The sequence below is a fragment of the Propithecus coquereli genome, unplaced genomic scaffold (genome assembly GCF_000956105.1).
Source record: "Propithecus coquereli isolate 6110/MARCELLA unplaced genomic scaffold, Pcoq_1.0 Scaffold58, whole genome shotgun sequence".
Lineage (NCBI taxonomy): Eukaryota > Metazoa > Chordata > Mammalia > Primates > Indriidae > Propithecus > Propithecus coquereli.
Genome location: NW_012151729.1, coordinates 2562154 through 2588234, shown reverse-complemented (window position 1 = coordinate 2588234; position 26081 = coordinate 2562154). Strand labels below are relative to the sequence as shown.

At 56.1% G+C, this 26081-nt stretch overlaps 1 protein-coding gene across 1 annotated transcript in view; it reads left to right on the top strand.

Annotated features, from left to right (window-relative positions):
* The window catches only part of TCOF1 (Treacher Collins-Franceschetti syndrome 1), a 37771-nt gene extending 12745 nt beyond the window's left edge, over positions 1-25026 (top strand). Inside the window, exons 7-24 of the mRNA XM_012658281.1 lie at positions 1001-1561; positions 1739-1948; positions 2124-2333; positions 2534-2758; positions 2853-3050; positions 5366-5503; positions 5695-5868; positions 6035-6244; positions 8953-9078; positions 14167-14353; positions 15475-15608; positions 17588-17834; positions 18335-18414; positions 19005-19185; positions 21210-21761; positions 23126-23223; positions 23890-23938; positions 24575-25026. Coding sequence (XP_012513735.1) covers positions 1001-1561; positions 1739-1948; positions 2124-2333; positions 2534-2758; positions 2853-3050; positions 5366-5503; positions 5695-5868; positions 6035-6244; positions 8953-9078; positions 14167-14353; positions 15475-15608; positions 17588-17834; positions 18335-18414; positions 19005-19185; positions 21210-21761; positions 23126-23223; positions 23890-23916 — 3558 coding nt within the window. The 3' untranslated portion in view covers positions 23917-23938; positions 24575-25026. The remainder of the gene's footprint in view (positions 1-1000; positions 1562-1738; positions 1949-2123; positions 2334-2533; positions 2759-2852; positions 3051-5365; positions 5504-5694; positions 5869-6034; positions 6245-8952; positions 9079-14166; positions 14354-15474; positions 15609-17587; positions 17835-18334; positions 18415-19004; positions 19186-21209; positions 21762-23125; positions 23224-23889; positions 23939-24574) is intronic.
* Positions 25027-26081: the final 1055 nt, after the last annotated feature.

The following is a 26081-nucleotide window of genomic DNA, read 5'->3' as shown; positions in this document are numbered from 1 at the left end:
AGCGAGGAGTCGTCTGAAAATGAAGAGGAGGCCCCTGCGGGGACCCCCAGCCAGGTGAGGCCCCGGGGGAGCCAAGGCACAGAGGAGTGGAACAGAGCGTGCAGACCCCATCCACGGGCGACCGCTGCTCCTCAGCTTGGTCAGGTTTGCTGTGCCCAAGGGCTACCAAGTGTTGCGTGGGCGTCCCTCTTTTAGGAGTGCAAATGTGAACTTTTACGTAAAATCTGCTTTTCCTACATTGACTCAACAATTTAAAAAGAATCAGGCTAAGCACAGCCTGTCTGGAGCAGCCTGTACCTTCTACAAGGGAAGGTTTTTAGAGTATCAGAGCTGCTGTTTTCTAGGGGGGCGACCCAGGGCTGAGTGGCCAGGGCCTTTCCAGGGAAGACGGGCCCTCCTTTTGCTAGGGCCCCAAGGCAGTGCAGAGCCTGAGAACGGCAAGGCCGAGTTAGTGAAGAGGCCAGCGTGGAGACCTCGCCCGTGAGGCTGAGGACGGGCTTCCCAGGGTCCTGCTGCTTTCCACATGCAGAGCCCAGAGAGGGCCTCCCCCAGTCCCTTCCGCATGTTCAGACTGCCTCCTCCCTCGGGCCTCTGCGCCCCCTCCCCAGCCCAGTCAGGTATGCTCCTGGAGGTGCCGATGCCCACAGAGCTCTCCAGCTGATGGGAACCCAGCAGGGGACAGGGTGTAACCACCCTGTGTGCTAGGGCAGCCGGGGGGCCTCGGGGAGAACCGCCCTGGAAAAGCAGTGTCTGTCTGGGACCCAGAGGCTGAGGAGGCAGTGGCCAGGTAGAAGGGGGCAGGGGGCGTGAGGCCCCAGGAGTGAGAGTGTGACACTGGTGCATTTTTGAGGGACCAGAATGTGGCTGGAGCACCAGCTGGCGCCCGTGGGAGAGAAGCAGGGTGTCTTTTGCACCGATTAAGGCCTCTGGGCTTTAGCCTGAAGGCATCATCAGAGAGTTTTCAGAGACAGGAGAACAACTGCTCTTTCTCTTTTACCAGGTAAAAGCCTCCGAGAAAATTCTTCAGATCCGAGCTGCCTCGGCCCCTGCCAAGGGGACCCCTGGGAAAGGGCCCACCCTAGCACCCCCTGGGAAGGCAGGGCCCATAGCCACCCAGGCCAAAGCAGGGAAGCCAGAGGAGGACTCGGAGAGCAGTAGTGAGGAGGAGTCGGACAGTGAGAAGGAGACACCTGCTGCCAAGGCCCCGCTTCAGGTGAGGCCCGGGGAGGGAGACCCCAGGCGCGCCTCAACCCCAGGCCCTCTCCCCACTCACTGTGTGGTCGTCTGTCTCTGCTCTCCTGTGTCTCCTCACATGTCCGCCCTCTGGGCTCTGTTCTGTTTCTCACCACAGGGGAGGCCCTCAGAGAAGACCCCCCAGGTCAGAGCTGCCTCAGCCCCTGCCAAGGAGTCCCCGAGGAAAGGGGCTGTCGCAGCACCCCCTGGGAAGACAGGGCCTGCAGCTGCCCAGGCCCAGGCGGGGAAGCAGGAGGAGGACTCGGGGAGCAGCAGCGAGGAGTCGGACAGCGATGGGGAGGCCCCGGCAGCCGTGAGCCCGGCCCAGGTGAGGCTGGAGGACACCCTGCACGGCCCACGCCCTGCCTCGGAATGCCTCCTGTGGGCTTTCCTTCCCTCTGTGCCTAGCGCCTGTGCGGCTCCGTTTGCCTGCCTACTGCCTGTGTCTTCACGCACGTTCTCCCTCTGGGCTCCCTGCCCTGATCTCGTCCTTTGTCACTCCCAGGCAAAGCCCGTGGGGAAAAACCCCCAGGTGAGACCTGCCTCCACCCTGGGTGTGAGGCCCTCGGGGAAAGGCACCATCCCAGTGCTCCCTGGGAAGGCGGGGACCGCACCCCCCTTTGCCCAGGTGGGGAAGCAGGAGGACCCAACGAGCAGCAGTGAGGAGTCGTCAGACAGTGAGGGGGAAGCTCCCACAGCCGTGGCCCCGGCCCAGGTGAGGCCCCATCTGTCCTGTCAGGCTCTTCTTTCCCCATCAATGCAGAGCCCCACGAGGCCCCCACCTGCCTGCCCTCTTTCCACACTGAGACTCTGTCTGCCTTCGCAGTCTCTCGTGTCTGCACACGTCCGCCGTGTGGGCCCCTCTCCTGATCCTGTGCGTTTCGCTCCAGGCAAAGCCCTCGGGAAAAATCCTCCAAGTCAGACCTGCCTCCAGTCCTGCCAAGGTGCCATTGGGAAAGGGGACTGTCCCTGTGGGCCCTCAGAAGGCAGGGCCTGTGGCCACTCTGGTCAAGGCTGAAAGGTCTAAGACAGACTCAGAGAGCAGCGAGGAGTCGTCTGACAGCGAGGAGGAGGCGCCAGCAGCCGTGCCTCCGGCTCAGGTGAGGCTGGGGGAGGAGGCCGCTGTGCGGCCTGACCCCCCACTCCGCCGTCAGCACCGCAGGGAGCCGTGCTGCTCTTCTGTCGCAGCGCAGGTTCCAGCTGGCAGGGAAGAATGGCAGTGGGGCTTCACCCCAGAATGGACGAACGGGGGGCTCTGAATCCAAGAGCCTTCTCCAGCCCATCTTCGGTGTCCCCTCAGGCAAAACCAGCTCTGAAAACTCCTCAGACCAAGGCCTCCCCAAGGAAAGGCACCCCCAGTACCCTTGCGTCTGCCAAGACCCCCTCTGTGCGAGTGGGCACCCCAGCCCCTTGGAAAGCAGGAGCAGTGGCTCCTCCAGCCCAGAGACCAGAGGAGGACTCTTCTAGCAGCGAGGAGTCAGAGAGTGAGGAAGAGGAGGCGGCTCCTGTGGCAGCAGTGGGACAGGTGAGCCGTGCGTTTGCTGGGCTGCCCTCAGGGCCAGCCCCCATGTGGTCCTTTGGGCTCCTGTGAGAAACTTCTCTTCCACTTGTCATCCCAGGCGAAGTCTGTGGGGAAAGGCCTCCAAGCAAAAGCTGCCTCAGTGCCCACCACGGGGCCCTCAGGGCAAGGGACTGCCCCAGTCCTTCCCGGGAAGACAGGACTTGCAGTCACCCAAGTCAAAGCAGAGGCGCAGGAAGACTCCGAGAGCAGTGAGGAGGAATCCGACAGTGAGGACGCAGCCACAGCTCCAGCGCAGGTGAGGCCTGGGAGGCGCCAGCCCATCCCCCACACACCTGTGCCTGTGCAGAGCTGAGGATCGGCTTGTCTGGGGCCACCTTGCCCCCAGCGTGCAGAACCTCGTTCCCCACTCGTCGCTCTGTGTCTCCTTTGCCTTCTGGAGCTCCAGGGTCTCCTTCGTGGCTTTTTGAGCTCCCCCTGGTTGCCTGTGCTTTCCATACACTCTGTGGAGGTCCCACTCTGCCGGGCGCCCCCCTGCTGGGGGACTGCTATGGCCCTGGCCCTCAGGGAGGTCCCGCCTCGATGGGGACATAGATGAGTGCACAGGTTCTTCCAGCATGGTGTGATGGGACTGTGGTCGAGGGTGCATCTGGGCTGCGGAACGCGACAGGTGAGAGCGTCCAGGGCTTTTGGAAGCAGCAATGACGTCTGAACCCTGGGCCGAACGAGGTGGCCTGGTGACATGTTGCAGGCAGAGAAAGCAGCCTGTGCGAGGCCGGGGGATGGGAGAGTGCCTGGCTCTGGTGACTTGCCACAGACAGCACGTTCTGGTGGGATCACGCCGTAGGGTGTTGGGGTGGATGGCAGGGGTTGGGAGGCAGACTGCCTGGGTTCGAGTCCCAGCTCCACATGCTGGCATGTGATGTAATCCTTCGGAGCCTCCGCTTACTCTCCTGCAGAGTGGAGATCAGCCCCGCAGGTTAGGGTGAGACCTCCCCTGCCGCACCCAGCAAGGGGCCTGCACGCAGCCAGCCCTCTGCCCCGTCACTCTGAGGGTGGGCGGGCTACTGTGGAACAATCAAGAGTTGGCTCTCCCAGCCGGGAGGAGCTGAGGGCAGTGAAGATAGCTCACTCCCTATACTCACCCACCCACTGTTTATTATTTTTAATTGTCATTCTTTTTATTTTTTTTCAGTAACCACTCAAATTAGTCATTTCTCTTTTCCCCGTACCAGAGCACACATTTCTGTAGATTTTTTTTTGTCCCCATCTCACTGTTGACTTGTGGAACCCAAGTTCCCAGGATTCCTCTGCTGAGGTTTTAAGGCACGCAGGGGCCCCTTCCAGGGTCTCAGCCCAGCAGGCTCTTCCGCCCTTCTCCAAGCTGCAGGCACATTCCAGACTCAGTGCCTCGCGGAGTTGCACTGTGCAGGTCACGTAAATATTTGTCTTCCCATCTGAGCCTCCTACCTGTACCATGAGGTGGGTGTTTTGTTTTTATTCTTTGAACCAGGGGTTATTTAGAAGTGAGTTGTTTAATTTCCAAATATTTGGGATTACCCAGGTTTCATTTTGTTGTTGATTTCTAATTTAATCATATGTGGTTGGAGGACATGCTTTGTGTGATTTTAATTCTTTTTTTAGGTATGGAGACTTGTTAGGTCAAGCTAGTCTTTGTGTCTTTTGTTTTGTTCTCTCTCATCTGTGTAAGAGACATGACTCCCCTCTGGCAGGCTGAAGTGCTACGCTGATGAGCGCCTCGGCCTCAGTCACACAGTCCACGCCTTAGGGAATTTGTCTTCTTGAAGTCTTGACTCTTGGTTTCGCCTGGTCTCATGTAGATGAGGGATGCTAAGAGGAGGGGGCGTCTTCTGACACTGACCAGATGAAATCTCTGAGTGAGGCAGAGGCCTTGAGATGCTGCCAAGTTCCTCGTTTGGTTTCACATTAGCAGGGCTTGCTCTCATCTCTCTAGATATATATTAGCTAGAGACCAGGACAGGCCTTTTAGGGATTCCCTGGATATCAGTTAAGATTAGGTGAAGCTGAAGAAAACCTCAAACAGCAATGGCTTTCTGTCTTGTTCTGCCATCCTCAGTATCTGGCTTCACCTCATGGACTAAGGTGGCTGTTTGAGCTCCAGCGATTAGCTCAGCATTCCAGCCAGCCAGGAGGGAGAAGAAACATGTTTCCTACCTTTTATGGCACTCAACTCACATTCAGTAGCCAGAATTTAATGACATGGCCACCTGGCTGAAAGGGAGCCTAGAAAACACCTTTGTTCTGGGTAGTCTTGTGCTTGGCTAACACTAAGAAAAGGCTATAATAATAGGTTTATTTGAGTGCTTATTATGTGCCATGCACTGTGTTAAACTCTGAACCTCCTATTTAATCCTCACAATAACTCTATAGGTGGGCCTCATTATTATCCCCATTTTACAGAGGAGGAAACTGAGGCCCAGTGAGATCAAATGATTTGCTTGGGTTCACACAGCTATTAAATGGAGGCGCCAGACTCTAAACTCAGGTATCTGACTCCCAAATTAGTGCTCTTGGCTAACTGCTCTACTGTGTCTCACCTTCTCCCTCCGTATTTCCCTTTTCTCCTTCCAGGTAAAGGCCTCGGTGAAAATGCCTCTGGCCAAAGCCAGCCCAGCTGCCACCAGAGTGTCTTCAGCCAAAGGGGCAACGTCAGTTCCTGGAAAAGGTGTCGCTGCAGCTGCTCAAACCAAACAGGGGTCCACAGCCAAGGCACGTGGGGCCAGAAGCCACAGGAGGTGTCGGGGTTGGGATGGAGAGGAGGACCAGGCACTGCCCCTGCCTGGACAAGGGCCCTGCGTGGGCAGGGGTGACCTCCCACAGTGACGCCATGGTGGGGAGCTTAACCTAAAAGGAATCATGTTGTCCACTTCCATCCCTGATACCGTCGTCTCACCATTCAGGCAAAGCCACCAGCAAGAACCCTCCAGAACAGTGCCGTCTCAGTGAGGGCCCAGGCACCTGTGCCAAGTGTGGGGAATGCAGGGGCCACAGCAGCCCAGGCCCAGACAGGGCCGAGAGAGGAGGACTCAGAGAGCAGTGAGGAGTCGGACAGTGAGGAAGAGGCGCCAGCTCCGGTGAGGCCCAGAGGGCAGCCCTGCGCTTTCCTCTCGTGCTGGGAGCCATAGGCGTGCCGGGGCCCCGCCCTTGCATGGGGCACAGCTGCGTTTGCCCCATCGGTCTCCTGTGTCTCCTCACACATCCACCCTCCGGGCTCACCCCTCATTCTGTTTCTCACGCCAGGCAAAGCCTTTGGGGAAGACCCTCCAAGTCAGAGCTGCCTCAGCCCCTGCCAAGGAGTCCCCGAGGAAAGGGGCTGCCCCAGGAACTCCTGGGAAGACGGGACCTGCAGCCGCCCAAGCCCAGGTGGGGAAGAGGGAGGAGGACTCGGAGAGCAGCAGTGAGGAGTCAGACGGTGAGGGGAAGGCCCCGGCAGCCGTGACCCCAGCCCAGGTGAGACCCACCAGCCAAGCTACCACCACCCACACCTCCATCAGAACTGGGGTTCTGGCTGGGCGCGGTGGCTCGTGCCTGTAATCCTAGCACTCTGGGAGGCCGAGGCGGGAGGATCAGATCGTTTGAGCTCAGGAGTTTGAGCACTGGGGTTCAGGGCCAGGTAAGGAAGGAAGACCAGCTTAAGGCTCTCACTTCAGGATCCCTCACCCCGGCTGCTGTCCTGCACGTCTCCTTAGATAAAACCCATAAAACCCCCAAACCAAGGCCTCGCAATGAAAGGCGGCCTACTTGCTCCGTCTGTCGAAGCCTCCGCAGCACGCGCAGACACCAGCCCCCTGGAAGGCTAGGTCTGCAACTCCTGCCAAGGCACATGAGGCCAAGAAGCCAAAGACGTCCCAGTCAGAGAGTCATGAGGAGGCTTGAAGTGTGGGGCAGGTACCCTGAGGCCCTGGGGAAGTGGAGGAAGTCACCTCCCTCTCCTATGCTCAAGACTACTCACATAGGTGCATCTCCCAGGGAGTGGGAAGAGAGGAAAAATCCAGACAGGTTTCCTGTCTGCTTGCAGAAGGCAGCAGGGCCTACTACGTCCTACAGAATTGCAGGGCGGCACCCTCCACTACTGCAGGACTCGGGCGTGTGATGGAAATGATTGACACAGGCCTGGTGGAAGTGACAGGTGGCAACTGGCCTGGTGCCTTGGTGTCAGGAGAGACAGTAGGGAGAAGTGATAAGTAGGGCAACCTGGAGAACCCTTGCCCATCTAGAGGGACACTCCTATCAGCTATCGTGACTATGGAAATGTGCCCTCCATGTGGCCAGGTCTTCCTTTTCTTAAGGAAGTCCTCGCGCCAGGCCAAGCTCCATCCCTTCTTAGATTTCTTTTTTCTTCATGAATGAAACCAGCGCCGTGGCCAAGCGCAGTGGCTCACGCCTGTAATCCTAGCACCCTGGGAGGCCTAGGCAGGAGGATCACTTGAGGTCAGGAGTTCAAGACCAGCCTGAGCAAGAGTGAGACCCATCTCTACAAAAAATAGAAAAATTAGCCAGGCATCACGGCATGTGCCTGTAGTCCCAGCTACTCAGGAGGCTGAGATAGGAGGATCGCTTGAGCCCAGGAGTTTGAGGTTGCAGTGAGCTAAGCTGATACCACTGCACTCTGGCCCAGGAGACAGAACAAGACCTGTATCAAAAAAAAAAAAAACAAGCACTGAGAACCCTGTTAAATGCTCATAGCACTAACCTCTCTGCCTTTGGTACGTCAAACTGCTGGCAATGAAAGACATTAGCCCTGCCCTCAAGGAGCTTACTGTATATAAGGCAAGACAGGTGTCTGGATTATCAACGAATATTCTGGTGGTGCTCTGTCTGATGGAGCTGGGAGAACAGGTCTCTGAGAGGTCAGAAGAAGGGATGATTGAGCTGAACTTGAAGGAAAACCAGGCATTCGCAAGACCCAGAGTGGAGAGGGGTCCTCCAGGCGGGGGAAGCAGTGTGTGCAAAGGGGCGGGGCATGCAGGCGTGTAGTCAGCAAAGGCAGCTGTCCTGCAGGCTGCAGTCTCCTCCAGGTGCCAGGCTAAGACACAGGCCCCAGCCTGTGGCCTGGGCAGTTTTTTGGATTTTAAGTTTTCAGTGAATTGCTCTATCAGTCTCAATGTCCTAAGCTGCAGGAGAAAACCCAATTCCAAAGAGCTTACATGATAAGGGGACTGATTAGCTCACAATGCACGAAGTCCAAGGGTCCAGCTGTTGTAAAAGTGGTTCCTTCAGCAACTCAGCATCATTGGTGACCAGATGTCTTCCATCTCTATGCCCCACCAGCCTCATTGGCACAGCTGGGCTGCAGCGTCTCCTAAAGGGCTAGGAGTAGACTTCCCTTCAGGTCTCCTCGTCCAGACCTCGGGTTAGACATGCCGCCCCCATCTCCTGCCCCCAGTGGTTGAGGAGGGGCCAAGTTCCCATCCTGGCTGGGAGGAGGGGCCGCCCTCCCCCAGGTGTATGGTGGGGGCCACTGGAACAGAATCAGGGTTTTGTTAGCAAGGAGGACTTGGGGGCATGGCTGTTGAGGACATACCAGCAGTGTGTGTTAATAGTTGCCCCATTTAAAAATTGGGAAATGACATGTTCAAATCAGGATTGTCTAGCTTCTCTTGAGGAATTGGAAGGTCAGGCAGCCTGAGTCCCACTTTTCTTGCTGGGCTGAGTAGTAAAAGGTAGCGCCTCTACCCAAGTAGGGACACACACAGCTGTCCCCTAGCCTCCAATCTCAGGGCCCAGCAAGCTGGCCCCGTCATCATGCCTGTTCTGGCAGGGGGATGGCTTCTAGGCAGCTCCCGCTTTTAGCTGCATGTGTTACAACCAGATGTGAGCTGTGCTGGGACCACTGGCTCACACCTGCAACCTTGTCCCAAGCTGCTGTCACCTCTCATAGAGACTACGCGCCAACAGCATTGCAGCCCTCGGGTTTTAGCTGCATCTGAGTCCTATATCCATTCCAAGTTCAGAGTCAGCTCTGGAAGGAGGACAGCAGGGTGGAGGTGTGCATTTCCAGTGGCTGCGGGACATGCTGGACCAGCAGCTGTCCCTGCGTGTGTGTAGGAACGGACCACGCTGCCTTCCTGGGAGAGCCAGAGTGCATGAGGGTCGCTGCCTGCTGGCGGTGTTCCCCCTCCGCTAACGCCCCTCTCCCCAACCATGTGCATATCCAGGTCTTGTCCCCTCAGAAGAATGGTAACTTGAAAACCGGCAGAAGCAAGACCCTGGCCCCAGCACCCCCAGACAAGAAGGCAGCGGGGTCCTCGGAGAGCAGCGACGAAGAGCTGCCAGCGAGCCAGGTAGGCCTTGCCTTCCCTCCGAACACGCCACGGGCTCGGAGCTGGGCCACAGGCTTCTGTGGGGGAGGGTGGATCTTTCCCATGTCTCTCCATATTTAAACAGCACTTTGTAGTTTCTAGAGCTCTTTCCTCTGTTGTGACAGTCATCTGAACAGTGACCCTGTGAGGCAGGCGGCAGAGCACATTTGAACACACAGGCTTCAGAGCCAGGCAGTGTCGGGGCGAAGCCCAGCTCTGCCACCCACCAGCTCCGTGGTCCTGGGCAAATGCCTCCCCCCTCTGAGGCTCAGTGTTCCAGCTGTAAAGCAGGGACAGTGGTGCCACTTTCCTCCCTCTGTGCCCCTGTGCCAGCACTTGGCACAGTCCCTGCCTGTAAGGAGTGCCTGTTACTGGCAGGAGGACAGGTGGTGTCGCCCCGTTTGACAGGTCAGGGATCAAGGCCCTGAGGGTTCCCATGATTCATAGGAGGCTGAGGAAGGTGCAGACGCTGGCCCCTGGCTCCCTATATATCTCCATTTCCTTTTTGGGACTGGCGGCCTTCTCCACAGGGCTTGTCAGAATCCCATGACCCGCAAACCCTGCCTGAGATCATGACTTGGGCAGCTGTGGCACACCTGCACACGCTCTGCGGCACCCAGAGCGCAAAGCCCATGGGCCTGCCCAGCTACATCCCCAGGGATGAGACCAAGCCCACCTTATCTCCCCATCTTGCGCCAGAGGCCCAAGTCAGCCATGCTGGAGTGGTCCAAGCTTCCGCGTGAACCCAGGCCCTTCTATCAGACAGCACTGCCCTTTGTCCTCCAGCCCCAAGATCCAGAAGCTTCTGCCAGGCCCTCAGAGCACTGGTTCCCCTCCCAGGGCCTAACCAGAGATGCCGAAGTCTTACAACCCCTAGGCCAATGGAGTCTTTTTTATAACCATCTCCCTTAAATGTCCATACCATATTCTTTTTTTTTTTCCCCCAGAGAGATGGGATCTTGTTCTGTCACCCAGAGTGGAGTGCAGTGACATGATCACAGCTCACTGCAACCTCAAACTCTTGGGCTCAAGTGATCCTCCTGCCTTAGCCTCCTAAATAGCTGGGACTATAGACGCACATCACCATGCCTGGCTAATTGTTTAATTTTTTTGTAGAGACAAGGTCTTACTGTGTTGCCCAGGCTGGTCTCAAACTCCTGGCCTTAAGTGATCCTCCCACCTTTGCCTCCCAAAGTGCTAGGATTACAGGTGTGAGCCACCACGCTCAGCCACATACCGTGTTCTTAGCGATCTGTCAGTAAGATCGGATGCTGCTGGCACACCAGTGCTCCAGTGGGGTGCTCACTGCCTTGTCTTCTCAATAGCACAGGTTACAAAAATAATGGTGGACAATGACAACTAACATCATTAGTTACTTCCTCTGTGCCAGGCACTGTGTTAAGCCCTATATTTGCTTTCTGTTTAATCCCCACAACCACCCTGTGAGGGAACGTCCTTTTTTTATTCCCATTTTAAGGGGGAGGGAATGAGGCTCAGAGAAGTCAAGTGACCTGCCCCGGTGTCACATGGCTGATAACAAGTGGACAGACCTGGTGTTTGATCCCAGGCCTTCTATGCTCTGACCTGCTACCTGGTGCTGCCCCACCACTCCCCTTTGCAGGGCCAGGGCAGTGCCCTCTGGTTCTCTGCACCTTTGTGAGGCCGCCTCCCTTTCTGGGGTTCTAAACAGCTAGGAGAGAGGGGGCTGCTTTGCTTCTCTCTGCGGGGGAGGACTAACATAATTAAAATGAACATCATGCTTAAACTGAACCATTTAATTGGTACATTAGTCCTGAAGATTCTGGAGTCCCTATTTAAGAAACAGAAGGAGAAAAAATCAGCAGTTTGTACATTCCCCCAGGAGGATTCAGGGAAGACGGGCATAGCCCGGGGAAGCTGCAGCCTCCGCCTAACTGGGGGGTTTTTAGCTCCTTAAACCCCAGCTCACTAATTATGATCATTATCATTATTATGCATTTATTGAGCACTTCTCTATTGACAAGTTTCACTCTGTTTTTATTATTAGCCCATCAGTGGGGGAAAGGGATGGATGCCAGGGTGGTGGGCAGAGCCCCAGGCTGGGAGGCAGAGAGGAGGCTGGCTTCGTGCCTAGGCCCCCACTGTGCTGCAGCCCTGTCGTGCAGAGCATTAACCTCAGGCCAGGCTTGTGCTGCGGCCTCAGGTGGCTACCAAACTGAAAAGAAAATGATCCGTATGCAAAGTAATGCATATGTTAAATAGCTTAATTTAGCTATTCCACAATGTATATGAACATCAAGACATCTTGTATACCGTAAATATATATAATTTTGACCTGTCAATTAAAATTAATTTTTTAAGTGCCACTTCTTCCATTACTTTGTCAAAAAAGAAAAAGGCATAGGCCATACCCCCAAAGTTTTAGGTTGAATCAAAGAGAAAAAGGAAACTCGTAAGAAGCTAAATTAGGGTGTTAAACCAGGGCCTGGCTTAAGGTCCTGGAAGGAGCTCCTGTCTCGTGCCTGGAGAACTAACTTCCAGTCCTGGCTCTGGCACCAGTCTGCTGGTCACCCTGGGTAAGGCTGCTTGCCTTCTCTGAGCCTCAACCTTCTCAAGTCCTAGAGTCAGACTCCCTGGGGGCTTTTGAATCTTGAGGCTCCAGACCACATCCCCAAGGAGTGAAATTTCTCAGTCCCCTGAGGTGCAAACAGGACCTGTTAACCAACCCCCAGGCAGTCCTGAGAGGGGCTCTTGGAGGAGTGGTGTCTTTGTGGCTATGTCCCTTGCCGGGGTCAGCAAATGGGGCCACTGGGCCTCTACCCCGTCTCTGTCCCAGACTTGCTGGAATAGGGGCATAGTTATGATGAGCCCGGCTTTGACAGGGGACAGTGAGCACTGTCCAGAAAGCCCCTGGGTTTGGTCCTGCAAGCAGAGGGTCCGGATTCCCTCTGGATCCTCACAGCTCAGCACCTACAGGGAGTGATGGCGTCACTGCTTCACTTCCAACAAGTATTTTCCGATCCCAGAATTAGACCCCTGTGTGTGCTGTGCTTGGCAGTTCCCAGAGTGCGTCAGAACCCTTCCAGTGAGTGAGCGCAGGCTGGGATTGCTAATAGCGCTTTCATCGGGTGGGAAATAGGCTCAGGAAGCTCAGGGGCTTGACCACACAGTGAAGGCCGGCAGAGGTGGGATCAGAAGTGAGTCTTCCCCCACAGCCTGGGGCAGCACAGCCTGCCTTTTTGAACTTGCAGACTTTGTCCTTGCACTTCTACCACTGCAGTGCTGGGCTGTGGTCCCTGTGCGCCCCGCCCCTGCCTCGGCAGCCAGGCCCCCTGCGCCACCTCCCTCCCACAGCCCAGAGGCCGGGCGGGGTGGCGTGGGCAGGTGGAGCTGGGGGGAGGCTTTCACTGCTGAGCTGCTTTTAACATCCCGAGACGCTATTGTTTGCCTCAGTGGGTTCAGTGCCTCTCTTCGTCCCCGACAATCTGTTCCTCTGTCTTCTCACATATATATAGATCCCCCCTCCCTCGACTGTAAGCCTTCTCCCACTTTCCATCCTTCTCTTTTTTATAACGTGGGAAGGAAGGCTCTGGAAGTGGCAGATCAGAGCAGCCGCGGGGGAGGCTGTTTGGCAGGGGTAGGAAAGGCCTAAGCCCAGCAGAGCTTTCCCCCCAGGCGGCCACCTTTCTCCTTTACTTTTCACTTTGCCCCTCTCTCCACAGCACCCTGGAGGACAGGGTGTGCTAAGTCAGCCTCAGGAGCTGGGCAGGGTGGTGCAGCAGTCAGACGCTGGGTCCTAGACCTGCCCCCACCCCTCCCTTGGCCTTAGGCAGCCCCTCTTTCTCCTGCCCCTCTCCTCCCCACTGGCTAGAGGGAGCAGCACTCAAAGCGGATCTGACATCTGGGGGGTGGAAGGTAGACTTACCCAGCTCCATGGCTCCCGGTTACACACGCTCGTTAGCCGGGGCTTTTCAGAAGGAAACTGACCTGGAGTCCCCCCAGCATACAGTGGGCATGTTCGGGGGAGCTGCCATTCCCAACCAGACTGGCCTGTAGGGTACCAAGGAGCTGCTGCTGCTGCTTTCTCTCTTTTTCCTTTACCGTTTTATTGGAAAATTTAAAGCATGCCCAAAGATAGAATGATTTAAAGAACCCCCGCGTACCATCCCCAGCCGCAACAGTTACAAACTCCTGAGCAGGCTGGTTTCACGCAAACCCTCCACTCGATTTGCCAACGCCCCTGGCTTACTTCGAATCCAGTCTCAGGCGTGTCAGCTCATCCACCAGGATTGCAGCGTGCAGGTCTAAATGATAGGGACTTTTCTTTAAAGCACAACCGTAATACAATATCCCACCTGAGAAACAACTACCCAGTCAGTGTCCCCAGTTCCTCAATTGTCTCACGAAGGGTATTTTTTTTATATTTGGTGTGTTCAAGTAAGAGTCCAGTTAAAGGCCACATACTACATTGAGTTATGAGTCCCTTAAGTCTTAACCGTTGGTTCTTTCCTACCCACCAACCCTGTGTTTCCCATGTGCCGTTTCTTTGCTGAAGAAACTGGGTCGGTGTGGCTGGGGAGATGCCTCCTGGGCCACATCTCAGGAGGGCTGTGTCAATGTCTGGGGTGGGGGCAACTAGAATGGAAACACCTCCCTGGGCAAATCGTGTATTGTGGCCAAGCAGCCTAGGGAAACCCTGCTTAGAGCCCCCCACCCAGTAGGTGGATGTCCCTGAAGTCAGCTAGAGTAAAGAAGGTGAAATTGGATGATCTGGCCCTGGCTCTGCTTCCAGTAGACTGTGTCCTTGGGTGGCCCCCTTCCTCTCTGTGGGCTTGCAGTTTGCCCACCTGTGCAGTGGTGCTGATGCTGCTGACCATGGGGGTTCCCTGTGAGGGTCAGGTGGGGTGCTGGGTCTTAGCAGGTGCATGGGCTGAAGTGCCCTGGGCAGCTGGGACGGCCTCTGACTGTGCCCAACTGCCCCCAAGCTCTGTGGGCCCCTTGCCTTATAAAACCCTCCCCTACCCCAACTTCCCCTTCCCCTGGCCAAGCCTTTAATCACTGGGGGGGTATGTTTTGTTTTTGTTTTTCAAGGTGATTAAAACCCCTCTGATTTTTGTCGACCCTAATCGTAGTCCAGCTGGCCCAGCTGCTACCCCCGCGCAAGCCCAGGCTGCGAGCACCCCGAGGAAGGCCCGGGCCTCGGAGAGCACAGCCAAGAGTTCCTCCTCCGAGAGCGAGGATGAGGACATGATCCCCGCTACACAGTGCTTGACTCCTGGTGAGCATGGCCCCTACACAGCGCTGACTCCTGCCGCACCTGCCAGGCTCGGCTGGCGGGGGGGCTGCCAGCACCGTCCCACATTGAGGCCCAGAAGGGAGAGGACACCGGCCAAGCCGCATAGCAAGGTGTTGGCAAGAAGCTGCAGGGACCAGGTTCCTACATATTCCAAGAAAGCTCTATTACAGCTGACTGAATGTGGAGTAGCTGGGCAGGGTGGTAGTGAGCTTCCCATCCTTGGTGGCATGTAAAGGGGTTAAGTAATCTAAGCAGAGACATTGCAGAGAGGAATTTCATCTATCAGTGGGAGATAGGACCAGATCTGTGGTTTCTTTGAATTCTGAGAATCTGTGATTCTACCAGTGATAGCAGGAAAATGGTTAATAGTACTATTATTGTTATTATAATACTTTTAAGAGGAAATCATACCTGATTTTGGTAGGAGAATTTAAAAATACAGGTTACTGCAAAAGAAAAAATACCACCCGTAATCCCACTGCCCCAAATAATTACGGTTAACATTGGACAAGTGGTAACTTTATAAAAACCTGTGCGTGTATATTTAAAGTGAGAATATCCTGTATATAATGCTCAGTAACCTTTACTAGATATATTGTGATACTGGGGCTTTTTCTGCTGGCTACAAAGAAGTCCTTTGCATGAGCATACTACAGTTTATTTAGCCAGTGCCATGTTGGAGGAAGCAGAGGGTTTTGTTTCTGGGAGTTTTCTGGCTGTTATAAATTGTTGCAGTGAACACGGGAGCAACAGCCTCTGCAGATAAACAGGGGACTCGGGAGAGACTGTTTTAACTGCGGGGAGAGTCGTTTGGCACAGCGCTCCAGCCCGCTGCTCAGGAGTAGCAGCCTGGCCAGCCGAGAAAGGGGAAGAGAAAGCCTGGGGTCTCTGCCACAGCAGCCACTTGAGCTCCCCGGGCCTTGTCAAATGGTGACATCTCCTACCGAGGAGGCTTGGGGAGGGGAACAAATAAGCTTCTACCTCTGTAGCCCTGAGCACAATGCCAGGTCCCCAGGAAGGGCTGGCAAATCAGGTTTTTGTCACTGCTAAGGTGGCTGTGGGGCTTCTGTGCCCTGACGTGCCCCCATCCCACTCCATTGCAGCCATTAGAGCCAACGTGACTGTGTCTGCCACTCACCCAAGGACAACGCCCAAAGCCAGCGCTGCTGGGGCCACCAACAGCAAGGAGTCCAGCCGGGTATCAGATGGCAAGAAACAGGAGGGACCAGCCACTCAGGTACCACCTGCTGGGTGAGGGAGGGCGCCACTCCTACCACTGTCACCCCCACGGCCAGAGGCTCTCCTGGCCTTCTGGCTGCAGCCCCGGTGCTGGCTTCCCGAATCACCTTGGAGTTGTCAGGAAGAGCAATCTGGGAATACAACCTCTCAGTGGAGCCAGCCCTTGCACCTGAGTCCCTCATCAGATTTTCCAGCATGGTTGGGCTTTTCGATTTTTTTTTTCCTGCTGGTTTTGAAATGCCATGAACAAAAGTTGCCGTTTTTAGCATTTATAATAGCGACTTTAACATTCTTCTCGGCCTTCACCATTTTCAGTGCATTTTTATTTGTTCCATGCCTAGATCTAAAAGCTGGGCAGGGTAGGGTTAATGGCCCATTGTTCAGACCATAAAACTGAGCCACCCCCCACCCAGAGGGCTGTGGCTTGAGCAGGATTGGGCAAGGCCAGCACCCAGGTCTTCTGACTCCCAGGTCCTTGCTCTCTGCGTCGTATAAGTTTGGTTTCCTATCCCACTGAGAGGCAGAAGCCCACTGTGCACCCCACCCCCTTTTTCTGAGGGGGTGGGAGCGAGCTGGGGTAGGCTGAGGGGGTGGACGTCCCCTGCTCAGAGGGGTGGTGTGCCACCCACTCCAGGGCTCACCACACATTCCAGCCAAGAAGAGCGTGTGGGAGCGTGAGTGCTGGGTGGGTGGCTGGGCTGTGGCTGTCCATTAGGCCCTTCAGCCAGCAGGTGGTGCTGAGCATCTGTCCATGCCAGGCACTGGGGAACCAGCAGGAACAAGACAGGGAGGGCCCCTGCCTGCCCTCGTGGAGTTCCCAGGCCAGCAGGGAGGCAGCCATTACACAAGGGAACCAAAATATAAGTAAGGTACTCACCAGCTGGTAGGGGCTTTGAAGGAAGCAGTGTAAACCAGAGAATAACGGGGTGACCCGCTTTAGAAAGATGGGCAGGAAGGCCTCCAGAGGCGGTGACAGTGAAGCTGCAGTCACAGGATGAGCCAGGTACCCTCCAGGCAGGGAAGCAACAGGTGCCAGGGCCCTCTGGGGACATACTTGGGGGACGGCTGGCTGGAGCAGCAAGGAGGAGGGCACAGGCCATGGTGAAGGCCGCGCCACATCTGAAGGAAAGTGGGAGGTCCGGAGGCTCTCAGCAAGGGGTCACGCCCGGTTTCTTTCTTAAGTCCTGGCTGCTGGTGGGTATAAGAAGTAGGAGTGGCACCAGGGGGACCACCAGGTTAGAGATTTGGCCCTAGTGAAGACACAGATTGAGTGGTGTGGCCCCCACTGGGGCCTGAGCTGCTTCCCTCCCCTGGGTCTTTGTGCTCTTTGAGAACAATGATTTGCTCATAACCTGAAGCTTGCCACCCATTTTGTTGCCCAGATGGGGACATTGCCCTTTGACTGCCCCTCAGTCCCGTATCCCAGCCTCATGGCTCCTGCTAGCCAGACAGGACCTAACCAGGGTGTGGCACAAATGGCATGCCAAGGACCCTTGAGCCTCAAGGCTGCCTCTTGCTGCCCACAGGCGACAAAGAGGAACCCAGCTTCCCTCCCACTGACCCAGGTCCTTGTCCAGGAAGCCAGTGAGGCCCAGCCTCCTGTTGGCAGGACCCAGTCTTCAAAATGGGGTGCGCTTGGAGGCCCGGGGAAGCAGGCCCACCCAGCTCTGCTCCCGGAGGCCAGGCTGGCCCAATCTTTTGGCCCTGCCACAGAGTATGGAAGGGAGGGCACAGGCATGGCCCTGAACCCTGGCACTAGCACCTGCCTGCCTGTGGACCTTAGCACTTGGTTTACCTGCCCAGGCCTCAGCGGCCTGGTCCATGTGACAGAATTTACAGTACGCTCTTGGAGAGTTGTGTGAGAAGGAGCAAATGTGCGACTCACCTAACACGGTGCTTAGCCCTGTTGGCGTGTTCGGGAAGGACCAGATCTTTCTTACCCTAATTTTTCCATTCTTTCTCCTTTCACCAAATTAGGTTGACAGTGCTATAGGAACATTCCCTGTAACGGGTTCCCAGAGCACCCCTGTCCAAACCGGAGTGACCAGCAATCCCAGAAAACCCAAGCTTTCTGACAGCCAGCAGGCCACAACCACTCCCTTGGGCCACCCCAAGGCCAAAGCCCCTGGGAGCTCAGATGACAGCGAGGAGAGCAGCGGCAGCTCTTTAGGGATGGAGGAGGATGCTAAAGGGCCCCAGATGGCCAAGTCGGCCCACCTGCCAGGTGAGAGTGCCGGGAGAGGGATGAGACGCAGCTTGGCGGGGTCCCAGGTTCTGGCCTCAAGCCCTGCATCTCAGCTTGTTCTGCGACCTTACGCAGGTCCTCCTGCACTAGGCCCCAGTTCCCCCCATGAAGCTCCATGAGAAGGTCTGTCCAGATGGTTTCAGAGACCTGGCTTTGCTGTGTGGCCACTCAGCTTTTTGATACCAGGCTCCTTTCACTGATTCCCCAAAGCTTCAGCGTCTTGCCTCCCCTGCAGGGGAGAGCAGGGAAATGTAAGTGGGGCCTCGAGAATTAGAAATGAAGGTTTTGGCATTCAGATGTCTCACCTAGAATGCTGTGAACAGCACTGAATTTTGTGAGAAGCAATAGGAAGCCTTGAGCAGGAGGGTGAGGAACCCACAGAGACCAGGGCATCATGGAGCCCTCCTGAAGGGTCTGCCCTGCCTGGCTAGCAGGGGCCACCCAAGACCGCCAACAGGATACCTGTGCTTCTCCAGTAGGTCCAGCCACCTCCAGCAGGGAGACCTTGGTGGAGGAAACCACAGAGTCCAGCGAGGATGAGGTGGTAGCGCCTTCCCAGGTAACTACAAGGGAGAAGACTGGCAGCCTCAAGTCTTGGGGCTGGAGCACCAGGCCTGGCTGCCATCCACCTGGTCCCTCGGGTCAGGGAGCTGGGCCCTCCGTCTTCCCAGGGGCCTGGGGCAAGGTCATATCTGCAGGGGACCAGGTGTGGCCCAGCCAGCAGACTGCAGCCAGGCTGTTTCCTCCTCCAGGGCTCTATTCAGCATAGAGCCATGAGTACTTAACCGTCTGAGTACTTAACCGTCTGAGTACTTAACCCTCGGGCTTGGTGGAAAGGATTGACTTTGATTCTAGGTGATTCCCGACAAAAACATTCTTTAACAGATTTCTTGTAAGGTATATATGGCAAGCACTAGTGATTTTCTGTTTGCATTAATAATGAGAAATTTTCTTTTTAAATGTGTCTATCTAAAAAGTGTATTAATTCAAATAGTTCAGGAAGTCCCCCTCTGGGCCGTAGTGCCCACCCACTCTGCACTGACTGGGCGGGACCCAGCCTAGTCCCGGGGCTGGTTTTCTGGCTGCAGACTGTGCCTGGGGGGCTGGGTCGGGTGGGGTTGCGGCCTCTTTCACACTGGGTTTCTTCAGTCTCTCCTCTCAGGTTATGTGACCCCTGGACTAACCTCAGCCAATTCCCAGGCCTCAAAGGCCACTCGCAAGCCGATCTCCAACCCCTCAGTTTCCTCTACTCCGGCCATCAAAGATGACCCAGATGGCAAGCAGCAGGCAGAGCCCCAACAGTCAGCAGGCATCACATCCCTTAAAACAGGTGAGTTGAGGGCTGCAGGAGGAACAGAGCTGGACACGGAGGGACAAGGCTGTGGGTCCCTGCTTCCCTCCCCCAGCAACAGTCCCACCAACATGGTCCTGTCTGGCTGGAGACAGTGAGACCAGTGGCCATGCACTGGGCCTGGAGGTGTTCATCAAAGTGTACGTGGGGCCCCATGCCCAGGTGTCTGGCTGCCATGGTCTGGGACAGCCTGGAGGTTGGCATTTATCTAGCCCTGGGGGTGCTAATGCACCGGTAGGATAACCCCTGCCTTAGCGGAAGCGGCGCCTTGGCTTTTGCAGTAGGCCCTGGCACTCTCTGGCCATCCTTGTCAACTTTTCTTCCCAGCAAATGGGCTCACGGTGTGGGGTGTGGGGACTTGGAGGGCAGCAGACAAAAGGCTGAGAGTCGTGTTTGGAGGAATCTCCAGCACATGGAAGAGATGCCAGCAATGGACTGGCCCCAGGGCTGTTCTGACTCGCTGTAAAGCCTTAGACAAGCCCCTGGCCACTCTGGGCCCTCTGTATCTTAACCAGACACAGCAGAGGTTGATGCATCCAGTCTATATCAAGGCATGGCATGCATAGAAATTAGTCACATGCTATTTGGAGGGCAGACTGGAGTACTCAAGTCACCCAGCCTGGGGCATCCACCGTCCCTGACTCTGGCAGAGCTAAGAAGCAAGTGTCTCAATTGGGTACATCTGGGACAGCTCTAGAGGTTCCCTAGCCTTGGTGTCCAGGGGTGTTTGCAGACAAGAAGCAGAGAAGTGGGCTCTGGGGAAAGAGATTGCCAGGGCCAACTGTGCCCTCCCCAGGCCCTCTCCAGACAGCTCCTGCCCTCATCAGGAATCACCAAAGGACAGAACTGGGCCTCCATCCTGGGGCCCTCTGCTCAGCCTGCCCTGTGCACTTCCCCTGGCCCACCACGGCTCTGGAGCCAGAAGCTGTTGGAGACCCTACACAGTGCTGAGGGGCACTGTCAGGCTCACTGCACGTTGCGGGGAGCAGCCCCCAGCCTTGTGTGACACGGTGTGCCCACCTGGACCCTTCTTTGAGACGAACACCTCCAGGGCCAAAACACTGGGCCACCTTTCAAAGCCTACTGTGCAGGAGCTTTGTGCCCATGAGGCCCAGAATGGGGCAGACACCTGCCTGGGTCACCTGGGAAGTTAAGGTGGAGATGGGACCCAGTCCTGGGCTTTCGGCTGCAGCCTGCCCTGTGCTGGGTCAGAAGAAGAGCCGTTGCTCACTTTCTTCCCCAGCGCTCTCTCTGTGAGAGGCGGGTGCGACAAGGAGACATTTTAGAGGGGGCTGTGGAAGGTTTTTTTTACACATGTAGTCAGCACACAATTATCAAAGGCAAGCAGAGGCGTGGAAAATTCTAAACAAAGGCTGCACCAGAAGTCGCTCTGGCAGGCAGTAAACCTGCTTAGTCAGCCGCCTTGTGCATATGCACTGCTCCCAGCGCCCCCCAGCCCGCCCAGACCCCTGACCGGGAAGGGCCGTGTATGACTGGGCATGAGTTGAGTGTCTGCGTGGCCTTCATTTTATTATAAACTTACAGCGTATAGTAGGGGCCCTCGCTATTCGTCTAACCGCTCAGTTTGCAGACAGGGAGACTGAGACCCAGGGAGGAGCTGGGTCCTGGCCAGAATCATATAGCAAGTTGGTAGAACCAGGTCCCCTTCCTCCCAGCTCTGGATGCCATCTCCCTGACTTTTCATCTTGTTGACAGATTTCAGGCTCTCATTAACATTCTAGAGTCATTTTCTGTCCCCAACCCTAACTTGAGGGGAGTTTTTGGTGACAAGGAAAAAGCTCTAAGTTAGAAGTGAGATCAGGGTGTGCAGCTGGTAGGAAGGTGTGAGCTTAGGAGACTGGGGCAGAGTGACTGCTGGGTCTTGCTGTCCCCATCTGTGCCACTGCAAGAAAAGGTGGAGCTGCACTCCCTAAGCTCTCACATACCGTAAGATCTGTCCCCCAACTCTCCCAGGTCTGTGACCCCAAGTTCTCTCTCCATAGGCAAAAAAGAGGCCACTTCAGACACGACGTCTCAGAAGCCCCGGAAGCCCAAGAAAGGGGCCGGGAACCTCCAAGCGTCAACGCTGGCGTTGCAGAACGACATCACCCAGCGTCTCCTGGGAGAGGCCTGGCCCCTGAGCGAGGCCCAAGTGCAGGCCTCAGTGGCGAAGGTCCTCGCGGAGTTGCTGGAGCAGGAAAAGAGGAAGGCCACGGATGCCATCAAGGAGAGCGGCAAGAAGGGCCACAAGCGGAAGCTGTCAGGAGACCAGCTGGCTACCAAGGCCCCCAAGAGCAAGAAGAAGAAACAGCTAGCCACTGGGGAAGGCGGGGAGGGCACTGTGTCCCCAGAAAAGGCCTCCGTGACTTCCAAGGGGAAAGCAAAGAAAGACAGAGCAAGTGGTGACGTCAAGGAGAAGAAAGGGAAGGGGTCTTCTGGCTCCCAGGGGGCCAAGGACAAACCAAAAGGGGAGCTTCCGAAGGGGGTGGCGAAGGTGGAGGATGGCGATCAAAGCGACCCAAAGACCAAGAAAGAGAAGAAGAAATCCGACAAGAGTAAGTGACTTCACTTCCCCAGGCCCATGCCAAGGGCTACCGGGTACCCCACTGGGGCAGGAGGGACCCTCAGCCAGCACCTGGTCTCATTCCTCTCATAGAAGGGAGAGGCTGAAACAGTCGTTTGTCCAGGGCCAGGCCCCGGCTAGCGGCAAAGCCAGAGCTAGATTCCAGAGCCTCTGGGCCAGTGCTGTCAGGGAGCCTCCAGAGCATGGCCTGCTCACTCTCGGCACCCAGTGGTCGCATTTTCAGCTTCAGGCTTCTGGAAGGCCCAGAGAATCGTGTCCTCTTTCCCCACAGGCCAAGTCAGCAGATCTTGGGGGAACCTGCTTCTCCAGCCAGCTCCCTGGGTGCAGAAGGGACCAACCAGGAACCAGAATGCCTGAATCCTCAGCCTGAGCCCCGTCCTCTCTAGACATCAGTTTCCCCTCAGTAGTATTAGTGGCCCCTACTGAGCTCTGTGCCAGACTCTGCACATAGTAGGCCCTCATTTAATGCTCATGCCAGCCCTGTCCAGCAGGTGATATTTCATTCCCATTTTCTAGGTAGAAAGCCGTGGCTTAGAAGTAGAGGCGCTCGGGGTCACAGACGTAGGCAGCACTCGAGCACCGCCCTGGGTGGTGGCTAAGAGGTCAATGGGGCTGTGTAGGTGCCCAGAGAACCAGCTCCTTCTAGAGCAAGAGCTGGGCACCCTTAGAGCAGGACGTGCAGCCCCTTGGTGTTCAGAACTGTGCTGGATTCTCATTTCTGGTAGGGATAGGTAGTGTCCTTTTTAAATAAATGTGCAGGAGTTTTTAGAAGTGAGTTAATTTAAAGAAAAATGGTGCCAGTCCATCCAGGTCAGGCACAGTGGTTCACGCCTGTCATCCCAGCACTTTGGGAGGCTGAGGCAGGAGGCCAAGAGTTTGACACCAGCCTGAGCAACAGAACAAGACTTTGTCTCTTCAAAAACATTTTAAAAATTGGCTGGCTGTGGTGGGGTGCGCCTGTAGTCCCAGCTAATTGGGAGGCTGAGGCAGGAGGATTACTTGAGCCCAGGAGTCCGAGGCTGCAGTGAGCTACGATCAATGCCACTGCACTCTAACCCAGGCGACAGAGTGGGACACTGTCTCAAAAAGAAAAAATAGTACTAGTCCAGATGGTCCATGGATGGGACAGAAGTCATGAGGCTGGCCCCTGAGGGGCAGGCGTGCTGGCCTTGGGATAGTCACCATGGCTGATGGCTCCCCATGGTGTGGGCCGAGCTGGCATCAACAGGAGTGAGGTGTAGGGTCCCTAGAGCTCTGCCCTGGGTGCCTCCTGACGTTGATGCCAACACTTACGACCACCATCTGTTGCTCAGGAAGTTTTCTTTCTTCCTTCAGAAAAAAAAGACAAAGAAAAAAAGGAAAAGAAGAAGAAAGCAAAAAAGACCTCAACCAAAGACCCTGAATTACCATTCCAGAAGAAAAAGAAGAAAAAGGTAGAGTGAGTTCCTGGGGCGGGGTGGTCTCAGGCCAGAAAAGGAACCCAAACCGAATCCCCAGGGTAAATGTTAGCTCTTGCCACATGCCAGACCCAGGCTCTGCTCACTTTCCATGCTGCAGGTCAGGTGGGGGACCTCATGGGTTGTGACACACTAGGAAAGAGGCCGGGAGGGCATGTCCCCTCCTCTGAGCATGGGGAAGCCATGGAAGTGTCTTGTCTGTGAGGTAGAAGGATGTGGGGACAGGGAGACCAGTAGGCTCTTGCCGGTTTCCAGGTGAGAGGAAACGCTACCTGGGCTGTGTGTGTCCCGGCTGGCAGGGTTCCCCTCTGAAGAGACACTTGCGCATGTCTACGTCATGGGTGTCAAAGCCTGATGCCCTGAACAGGGGCTGCCTTTACAGCCCGGGGCCTGGCACCATAGACACAGCTGAAGTTGTCACCGTGGCCGGCAAGGCTGCATCTGTGTTCAAAGCTGAACGTCTCTTGCTGCAGAGCCCTGGGCTCCTTCCTGGAGGCCACCTGAGGCACTGCCCTTGCCCTCTGGGGTCTCTGCAGACCCAGCGCCTATTCCGGGGGAGCCCCCAGTACTCAGGAGGTAGGGACAGCAGTGGGTGGGGAGAAGCTGCAGGTCTGAGAGCCTCTCCCACTTCTCTCCTCACAGAAGAAGACAGCAGAGCCGACCGAGTGAGGGCCACAGGCGCCAGGCGCAGGTACGCTTCCTCACCATCCCTGGGCATTCAGGGCGGGAGGGCAGCTCCGGCCCCCACTGTGGTCCCAGAGAGCCAGGCGGACCTCGTAGGTGGGAAAGGGGTTCCATTCCTGGGGGCCAGTGGGATGATGCCTGGAGCTGGCACTGCAGCAGCAGAAGGATGCAGAACTGTAAGGGCAGCAGTTGATGCCAAGTATTTCCTGAGTGAAAGCGCTGTGCTTGCCTTAGGGGGTGGTTTCTTCCCTTATGATCCTGTAACTTGGGGGCATTTCCTCTCGGGAAGGAGGGTGGTTCGCTCGGGGTGAGCCGTCATTATGATCTCTGCTTCCCTGTGGAGGAAAGGCCCCGCCAGGTGGTGGTGACAGAGTTAACTGCTCCACTGGCTGTGCTGCCCCATGTCACCCCGCCTCCTGTAAATGGGGGTTCACACAGGACCTGCCTCCCAGGTTGGTGGTGAGGCTTACGCGGCGCTAAACACTGAAGCACTCGGCCCAATTCCCAGGGCATGCTAAGTGCTAAAAATGGCCACTGTGGTTAGTTAATGTCCCTACCCTGCATTGGAGATGCCAGGTTTTATTGTCCTTGATGGAGAAAAAGGTCAAAAAATCTCACATCTGAATGTGTTTCCCTCCCCCAGGGATCTCTTAGCCGAGTGGTGACCGTCCCACGCCTCTGACCTCGGCCTACCTCTGCCCGCCATGGGTTGGAACTGAATTTTTAACTTCCCCTCCCTGAGAAGAAGACGGCCAGCTGCAGGGTCCCCGTGCTGGCCAAGCCAGTGAGCCTGCAGGGAGGCTGGTCCCAGAAGAAAGTGGGCCCAGCCCCCATGACCTTGGCCCCGCCTGCCCCCAACACGGGGCGCTTCGTATAGATGTGTACAGTATATATATTTTTTTAAATGACCCGCCTCTCCCCTGGCAAACCCCACATGCCCAAGGCCTCGGGACTTTCCACCTGAGGAAGTCTCTGCAGACCCAGCTAGGCCCAACCTGCAGCTCGTCTCCTGCCATGTGGTCTCTGGCTCATCCCGAGGCTTTGTCCTCCTTTTGTCAGTTTTCTCGGTTGTGTTGGTTTTTTGTTTTTTTTTAAACTCAGAAAATAAAAGGCTTGAGGGAGAGGCGGAAGTTCCAGTGCATCTGGGGCAGACGCGTTGCAGTTGGCTTACTCTTGGAATGCGCAGTCTGGCCAACACCCAGGATTCCTTCTTGACTGCGCATCGAGGCTCTGGAATACTCTGGCGGGTGGGACAGGCAGTTTGCCAGAAAAAGACTGGGGTAGCACCCCGGATACTGCGTTGGTGGGGAAGGCGCCCTGGAAGAGGTGGCATCCAAGCTAAAGGAGAGCTGAAGGAGGGTCATGGTTGGCTTCCCGAATCCAGAGTAGGTCATGCAAACACCCAGAGGCAAAAAATGAAAGGGGACATCAGGAGCCACCCCGGGGGCCGGCTTTCGAGGCGCGTGGGGGAGGATAGCTGTGGCAGGCACGGCAACAGCAGGAGAACCAGTGAGGAGTGAGATGCCCTCGGATCCAGGTAGCGATGGTTCTATGGTGGTGAGGGCAAGAGGTGGATGGACTGGAAAGACACGTTGGGTGATGTCCACAGGACTTGGCGGTGGCTGCGGTGTGGATGGAGCTGGGTGGGGGTAGCAAAGGGTGTCTCTTGCTTTTCTGACCTGGGAATGCAGAGGCCCACCTCCCTCTGCCCAGAGCTGTGTGGAGTACCAGACGTCCTGGAGATTTCTCTCCAAAGCACTTAGCTCCTCACTGGAGACAGCCAGGGCAGTGCAGAGAAAGAACGCCGGGCTGCCCACCCCACTGGCTTCCAGCTGCACCCCTGACCCAGGGCCTCAGGCCGGGCCCTCCCCGCCGTAGCCTCTCTGCCCTGCGAGCCTGCTGGGCTAGAACAGAGGCTGCACAGTAGTGTCCTCACTGACCCACAGCAAGTCTTTAAACTTAAAAATGGAGCAATTTCACTGACGTTCTGGATTTCTGGCTCCTCTTGAAAGGGCTGCCCTTGGGAGGGCCTGCGCTTTCTCCCGGCAGCCGGCCCCTCGGGCGGGCATGGGCACCCAGTTCGCACAGTCCCCCACTTCCTGTCCATCCCTGACACGGGGGCCCCACGTCGGTTGCCATCTGTCGTCACA